Consider the following 8,620-nt stretch of genomic DNA (forward strand, 5'->3'; position numbering starts at 1 on the left):
CGCCCCGCCCCGCCACGCCCCACGCACTCCCGCTCACATTTGATTTGACCCCCCCAGCTAACCTCTGGAGAGAGCCCCAGCCCAGCCGGCCGACCAGCACCAGCGGTGCACCCGCAGACGGCCGCCCTGTCCCCTCCTCTCCTCTACAATCCCCTCCGTCTCTCTCTCTCTCTTCTTGCTCGGATGGGCGTTAATTGAGTGAGGCGCGCATGCCCCCCACGCCCCCCTCCTCCGTGTGCTCCAAGCTGCCGCTGCGCCCCACAATGCACTGTCCAGCCCCCTCCTCCCCAGCCCGCAGACTGCCGTCCAGATTGCGTAACTCTATTGCGGTGTCGCCCGCAGCCCCCTCCCGCCCTCCTCCTCCTCCTGCTCTCCACCACCACATGCACACTTGCCAAAAATTGCCAGCAGCAGCAGCAGGGGTGGCGTGGCGTGGCGTGGCGGCCAAGACGACGGTTACGGGTGAGCCACCCGGCAGCAAGACTCTACATCTCGCGGGAAAAGGAGCAAGAGGGAGCGAGCGAGAGAGAGCAAGACACAGCGAGGGAAAGAGCGAGACAGAGAGAGCGGCGCCTTCATTTTGCCCCATTCCAGCCGCCTGGCGCCGGCGCTCCAGTGTTTGGGCCCTGAGGGGTGGAGAGACGATGGGGAGGTAGCCCTTTGTTCAGGTGAGTTCGTGCCGACCGTCCTTCTCTCTCTCTCTCTCTCTCTCTCTCTCTCTCTCTCTCTCTCCCTCCCCAGGCCCCGCAGTTCCCACAGAGGCGGCCCCGACCCGGCCCGGAGCTCCTCGCCCGCCTCTCCCTTCACTCGAGCGCCGAGCCCAGCAGCCGCCCGGAAACAGATAAATAACCGTAATGTGCGCCCCGGAGCGCAGTCAAAACGATCATTTGGGGAATTCGTCTGGGAAGATGCACGCCCCGCCGCCCCGCCCCGACCTTGGCCGACGGCGTCCTCTCGCGCCCTCGTCCAGCAGCCAGGATCCGGGCACAGCGCCAAACCACTACCACCAGCACCTTCACATCTACCAACCCTTTTTGAAGTTGAAGAACCACAACCGCGACCACAACTACCAGCGCGACCACGACCACCACCACTTCCTGTCCGTCTGTCCGTCTCACCTGCGCTACTCCCGCCCCCACACCTCACCTCACAGAGATGAGCGCGGCTCTATCGGATTACCACCATTAGCGCGCGCGGGGCGGGGCAGGAGTGGATTTGGAAAGGTTTAGAGAGGCCGCGTGGGCGTGGTGGGGGGAGCATAGAGGGGGTGGATAAAACAGGTCACAGTGCGGCCCGGCCAGACCCGGCCAGGCCCGGCCAGACCCGATGCACTCACTCACTCTGATCAATCACCTGCGACACGACAGTTGAAAGCTTTTTACCGCGCGCCCCGCGTCAGGTGCAAACTATTGGGCCGGCTGTGTGACGTGCCGCCCCTCTCCCTGTCTATCTGTCTATTAGTCTGTCTGCCTGTCTCACTGCGGTGCCATCCACCAGCGGCAGCAACGTACGTGCACCCCTTCCCGCCTCCACCAACCGCCTCTAGCCGCCACTGGCGCTCTGATCTCCAGTTACAGAACCTATCCAGGGGCTTCCAAGGGCTCTGGGGACGCCAGGCCGCCGCGCCCCCGATGCGGGTGCTACATAAATGGCGCGAGAGAAGCCCGAGCGACTTGCAGCGGAGTGGTAGGTGGAGGTGGTGGTTGTGGTGGATGCTTGCCAAGCCGCGCCACACCCTGCCACGTCGTGCTAGAGATGGTAGTTGCACCCGGCGAGCACTCTCAGGTAAAGGTAAGGAACGCTTCTGCTGCAGGAGCTCAACGCTAAGAGAGGAAGAGAGAGGGAGGAAGGTTGGGGGGGGGGGGGCGTTTAAGAGAGGCGCCAGGACGCCAAGCAGCGCGAGCAGCGGGGCGAAAAGAAACGAGCCTGAGGGACTTTTGTTAAGCTCCGCGAATAAGTGCACCTCCTCCTCCTCTCCTTCATCCTCCTCCACCACCTCATGCACCCCCTCCTGCGAGCCGCACCGCCCTTAGTCTTGCATCGCTGCGTTTAAAGCGCAGCCAGCCCGGCGGCGGCGCAGCTCGCAACGGCGGGAGAGAGGGGCGGGGAAGGAGAGGGAGACAGGCCGTAAAAGAGCGTAAAAGGGTGGATGAGCTTCGGGCATCTGGACTCGCCTTGCAGTTTTTGCAATTTGCTGCAGGGGGTGGATAGAGCGCAGTAGGTAGGAGAGAGGTGTGTGTGTGTGTGTGTGTGTGTGAGAGAGAGAGAGAGAGAGAGAGAGAGAGAGAGAGAGAGAGAGAGAGAGAGAGAGAGAGAGGGAGGGAGATCACAACGATGAAAGAAGGTGGCGGGCCTTTGCTGCAGGATCTGCTGGGAACTTTAGTACCTTGACCACGCAAAGAACCATTCTTCTCCCTTTGATACTCCACTGTTGTACTCTCTGAAGAGTGTTGCGAGAGAAAGTATTCGTTGAATTATAAGGTATATCGGTGTTGGCTCCGCCACGCCCCGCCCCAAGGGCCCAGGGGTGTGTCTGGTCGCGTGCAGCCGCTGCATTACCACGTATCTCCATTCGATTACATGCGTCGAATTTCAATATGAATCCGAGCACGCGACGTCTGCTAAGTGAATTTGTATGAGGAGGTAATGAGGGAGCAGAGCGCCGTCACCCTCGCTATAGCACCCGCTCAAAAAACCGTTAGGGACTCGAAAAAAGAAAGAGAAAAAGATACACACTTATTATTGGACAAACTGAGTTTTACTGGCGTAAATCAATCTAACATCTCACTGGAAGATGATGATTTTCTTTTCGAAATGTGTGCTTGGCAAATAAAAGTAATAGGCTCGAATAGACTAGAAATTATTATTGAATCAAAAGGAAAAATAAAAAAACAAAAACAAAATTTTTAAAACTAAAAAATATACTGCGTATTCAAAATTGTGGGGACGCGGTGACGCCTTTCTTTGTCTCTGCGAGTTTACTCCATGGTGACCAAATAAAATCAATAAGTGTAATAAATTGTTTTCGACATTGGACGGACGGATGACACACATTCATCCTTTCTTTCACCCCCCCCCCCCCCACACACACACACACGTCCACACACAGATACTATTGACAGGTCCCCTGCCCAGCCGCTGCAGCGTTCGCATGTCGACCCCTCATTTCCGGGTATTGCCGGCGGAGAGCGCGCGGCCCCGCGGCGCGGCGGGGCGTGGCCCGGCGGAGCGCGGTAGGGTAGGAGTGCCGGTTCTCTTTATCGACGCCTGGATCAGACGCTTTCGCTTTTCCGAAAGGAACCAGACGAATACGGACTACAACTCTTGGCAGTCATGGGAACGGCCACACCTCGGGCCCTGTAGTACCGGGCCCGGGGGAAGGGCACGGCAGAGGCGGGGAGAAAATTCAACTGCCTATACGCAAGATGCAAGGTGCGTGAGACCAGCACCACCGCCACCACCACTACTGCCTCCCTGACCCCCTCATTTTCCTCCTCCCTCCATCTTATGTTCTCATTCCGCACCGCAAAATCAAAAACACTGCAAACACAAAAGTAGACGTAGTATGTAACACGCATGTGCATGTTATAGCAACTACACGCCTACAAAATCGTTCTTGTCAAGTCGACTCCGGGCAACAGTCGACTTTGCAAAGTTGAGTCTGCAGTGGAGAAAAGCATCTTACGCCCCGCCGCGCCCGCGCGCCCTGCGACTTCAGGGTAGGCCACCCGCCGCACGCTCGCGCAGCCGCGCGGCCTACCTTACATTAAGGCCCTTCATCCTACGCTCTCACTCTCTCCTGCTCCCTCTAGCATTGGTTGCCGTTGAGCTGTGTATAGCCACACGCGGGAGAGCCCTTTCCAGTGTCGTGACCGGAAATTAGAGAGAGGGAGAGGGAGAGAGAGGGAGAGGGAGAGAGAGACAGAGGGCGAGAGAGAGGAGGGGGGAGAAGCCCATTTGGAGGGGGCTCCACTACGGGGGGCCCGGAGGGGGCAATCTGCATTAATCGACACGCCTGGGCCGTGCTCTTATCGACAGCGAGCTCGGCCCGCGAGCCACTGGACCCCGCTGGCAGAGCTCCGGCTGGCGCTTCGTGAAACGAATATGAAAACGAACCTCCACGACGACTCCGCCCGCTCCACTCGGCGCAGGGAGCCCTCAAAGTGTTGGTCGTTAGCGTGCGACGTGCCGGCGCGCCAGATTAGAACAAACTGTCCAAGAAGCGCGCTCCGCCAGTGTCCCTCTAATTTCTTCATCTCAAATTCTCGGCTGTTTTCTGTGTCGGCCCGCCCCGCCCCTCCGGTGACCTGATGTCCCTAATGATGTCCCCCCGGACAGCGCGGCATTTCCCTTCAAACTAATATCAAATGACGACGACGAGAGAGTTTTAGGTGAAATATCGACCACCGGGGTTGAATGTTAGCAGGGGCGGCGAAGTGGGCCCACCGCAGGCCTTATTTTATTGGCACTGTTTTGCTGATCCCATTTAAATTCTGACGCCGACCAAAAGTGACAAAATACGTTTTCAAGTACATGAACAAGTTCAACGTAGGATAGTTGGCAAGTTTAAATAAAAACCTCGATAAAAACGACTGCTCAAGAAAACAAACACACTCTGGAGTTTGGACTCCGTACTAAAGGTCCTGCTCACCTTCCGTTGGCGAAGTCTGTGAGGGCGCCAGCCCCAGGGAGGCTTCGTCTCTCACGAGGTCCTTGTTGTCCTGAACGTTGATGCAGCCGCTGGGGTCAAGTCCCGGCCGCATGGAGCCCACCGCTGCAACAGAGAGAGAAACAGGAGTGTGAGTTGGGGTGACGTGGGTTACACGGAAGGGGGTCAGTGCAGCAGCAGCAGCAGCAGAGGCGGTGGCAGCAACAGCAGCAGACAATCGAAAAGTCGGCCTCGGCCGCAGCCGCGCAAACTTTTGCAGGCGGCGTGCCACAAGTTATGGCCCCGCGCTCACGAGCAGAATGAAACAGTCCCTTTTGTTTATTCCTGGGGGACCTCCAGCCAACCCCGCCCTCCTCACCTGGCCGCCACCCCACCTGCTGGCCGTGCGGGGCGTGGCGGGGCGTGGCGGGGCGTGGCGGGGCGTGGCGCGGCGAGCCGCAGTCCATGAATTAATAAAGCCCGACAAGAAGGGGCTGCTGCTGCTGCTACCGCCTCCTTGCCCTTCGCCTCAAAAAGAATTCCGTCGAGGGACCCGACCGCCAGGCGAGCCGCCGGGCCGGGCCGCGACCCCTAAACCACCTTCCTCCAACTCCGACCCTGCCCCGCACAGCCCCGCACTGCCGCCACTACCAAACCCGTGAAAGCATGATTGACGTGGACTTTTTTCACAGAACAATATCATAGAAATGAATACACTATACTATCTATCTATAGGGAAAGGAAATGGAGAAAGAGCGGTTGAAAAGATGGACAAAATATGTGTTTAAGTTTAGAGGAAAAGTAGGATGGTTCTGGTCAGTTTACATAAAAACAAAAGCAGAGCACCGAAAGAGCACGCCGACGTCATGGGGTAAAGCAGCGGGAAAACCCGGGAAAACCGAAGACAGCACCAAACACAAACCATAGACGAGGCGGCCTACAGGCGGCAAGTCGGAGAAAGTTACTAAGCACCACTTCGCCGGGAGGCAAGAGGGGGCGTTGATGTCGACAGAGAGACCACCTCCTCCACGACGACATCGCCAAGATAGAAAATAAGTCCCCGACAACTACTCCGGTCGACTGCTCGCCCCGCGCCCCCGCGCCGCCAGGGCTAGGGGGCACGGGGCGCGGCCCGGAGCAGACTGCAAGATTTAATGAAATGTCAACTCGGGAAATGAGCAGTATAAATATCGGGGTGAATCTCAACTAATGCGGCCTACCCTCACCCCTCTCCGTGTGTGTGTGTGTGTGTGTGTGTGTGTGTGTTTCCTCGTCCCCGGAGGAACCGGGCGTGGCGGGGCGTTCTCCCGTGAGGCTGTCTGCTCGAGGGCAGTTCCTCCTCCTGCCCCCCTCCCCCCACCAAACTCACACACAGAAGTCCCAGCAAACAACGCCCTGCCCGTGCGCGCCTGCCTGCCAGCCTCGTCTGAGATGGCGAGGAGGGAGCGAGGCGGGGAGAAAGGGGAGGTGGAGGGGTGCGAGGGAGAAGACGGTAGCGCGACAAAATGAAAAGGGAAGGGCGGATGAGGGGAAAACTGACAAAGTATGAGAAACACGTGAGGTGGGGGGGGGGAGAGAAACGAAAGGTGCACCGCGCAAAAATCACGATGAAACGGTGGAGACCGCAGGAGAGAGAGGCGGGAGGGAGAGAGAGAGAGAAGGAGCGGATGAAATAATATGGAACGCGGAGGAATGCCAAGACAAGCAAGCGCAGGGCAGGTTGCGCCGCTTTTCTCCAAAATTTTCATCTCGTCAGGTGAAGGAGACGGCAGCAACTACCGCGCAGCTCCAGACTGCATTGTGTGTGTGTGTGTGTGTGTGTGCAGGGCACCACCCCGGGCCTGTTCATGCTGGAACGCCTTGCTCCGGCACAACTTTGGCAGCATCTTGGGTGACGGGGCCAAACTCGTAAAAACGCAAGTTTGCCGAGCGGGGACGACATGCGAGAGGAAGAGGAAGAGGGAGAGAGAGAGAGGCGAGGGGAGCGAGACACAGGACTGGGGGCAAAGTGATCGGAGGGAGGGGGGAGGCAATGGCCAGTGGCGCGGCCCACGTAACATCTGCTCGGCAAAACAACCCCTACTGCCGGAGCTGGCCGCCCGGCCGCCCCTGGCCGCCTCCTTAAAAGAGAGCAAACTTTTACTTGGACTCGGCTGTCGCACTCGGCCGGCCTCCTCAGTGCGGGCGGACCGAGTTGGATAACGAGATGCGACTCCAAAGACGTTGTCGTCAAGAATCCGCCAAAAGACGGAGGGGAAAAAAAGAAGTACGTATGTTAGAAGGGAAAAAAAAAATGACGTTCGCTTTCTGTTTTAAATGCTAGCAAATTTCCAAGCTTCCATATCAGCAGCCCAGACAGACTTTTCTGTGTAGCAGGTACCCGGATGGAAAAAAATAAAAGAGGCGAGGACGGGGGGCCAAGCTCACACTAGCCGGGGGGCAACGCAGCCCTACGCAACCCGCTCACCAGAACTAATCAGATCAGGCGCGTTCGTCAACATTGTTGCACGGCAGCGCCGGATGAATCCTTTTAGCCGATGCAGATTTATGCCGGCGGCCCGTTTCACGGCCTTTTCGGCTCGTGCGCCGACCTGATGCTGCAACAACGGCAGCCTCTTCCCGGCACAGTAGGCGCATCTCACCAGAGGGGAGAGAGGCAAAGCGAGCGTGCGAAACACAAACGCAAAGCCTCTTCTCGGAAGAGTGTAAAAATGTAGCCGTCGAGCGCAACAACAGCATGCAATGTATGCAATGTGAGCGGAGAGTGTATCTTCCGCTGCTGTGGACATCATGTCCGAGAGAAAAGAAATATCAGAAGACTGACTTTGGTCCCTGCTATACGATAGCCTGCGTCGAATTCTCTAACCCCTCCCCCCACCCTCCCCTCCCCCGCTTGCCGTTGATGTGTGGTGCTGGGGCTTCCCCCTGCGTTTGCGACCGGCCGTCATAGGCCCTGCCCGCTCGATTGGGACTTTGGCATTACTAACAAGTGATTGAGCAGAGAATCGGAGGCATTTTGGGCGCGTGCCAGCGCGGGTCACAGTTTGTCTGCTCCCTCTCTCTCTCTCTCCCACACTATATATAAACACACACGCACGCAAAACACACAACCACAGCCTGAGGAGGAGCAGGGGCCCATTTGAAGGGGGGAGGGGAGTGATCGCCAAAGAGACAACCGAACCAAAAGTCCGCTGCCTTATTTTTTCTGAACTCAATTAATGTCCTGAGAGCAGCAGAAACCATAGATACTTTGAGCACAATGTTGCCGTTGTACTTACGCTCGGTAATGTACAAGTAGGTCAAAAACACTAATGGAGTAGGACGTTTGTGCGTTCATCGCAAATTTCAGATAATAGAAACAAAACAATTGCCACACGACTATGGAACAGTACGTGTTCGAGTGCTTCATCCAGCAGTCTATGTTTGTGATGCTGTTGCCAGGCCGTTGTAGCGCTGCCCGCTGCCGCGTCCATCCTGCCCCCACCCCTCCCCCACCTCGTAGCAGCACCACCACCACCACTACCCGCAGGAAATCACTGTCATCGGCGATCTGAAAGGCGCGGGGCGCAGAGCCCGAGCAGCGGCGCCGTCCCTCGTCGCGCCACTGATTCGGCTGCGTCGCCCAACATAAACAGGAGAAGAAAACGAGAAAAAATAAAACAACATAGGGACAGGGTCTCTATCTCTACGTCGCGTGTGTCCGCGCCAAACCCGACCGAACGCGGCTCGGCGTGCGTGGCGTGGCGTCTCGTTAGAAGGGCCGTGGGCCGCAGCAGTAGCAGCGCCGCCCAAAACGCTGCGCTGTAAATCCAATTTCCGCCGTCTAGACTGGCGCCACGCCGCGTCACTCATTTTGGCGCGACAGCCAATCACCGGGCTGATATTGTCACGTGACTCGCCATTCACACCGCAGCACAGTACGTGTGCGAGTATGTATGAGAGAGAGAGAAAGAGAGAGAGAGAGAGAGAGGG

At 57.5% G+C, this 8,620-nt stretch overlaps 1 protein-coding gene across 1 annotated transcript in view; it reads right to left on the reverse strand.

Moving 5' to 3' along the window:
* The window catches only part of LOC113212756 (teneurin-a-like), a 495,982-nt gene that overhangs the window by 66,989 nt on the left and 420,373 nt on the right, over positions 1 to 8,620 (reverse strand). Inside the window, exon 9 of the mRNA XM_052267728.1 lies at positions 4,652 to 4,774. Coding sequence (XP_052123688.1) covers positions 4,652 to 4,774 — 123 coding nt within the window. The remainder of the gene's footprint in view (positions 1 to 4,651; positions 4,775 to 8,620) is intronic.

Source organism: Frankliniella occidentalis, unplaced genomic scaffold (assembly GCF_000697945.3).
Source record: "Frankliniella occidentalis isolate FOCC.00 unplaced genomic scaffold, Focc_3.1 Scaffold58, whole genome shotgun sequence".
In the NCBI taxonomy this organism is placed as follows: Eukaryota; Metazoa; Arthropoda; class Insecta; order Thysanoptera; family Thripidae; genus Frankliniella; species Frankliniella occidentalis.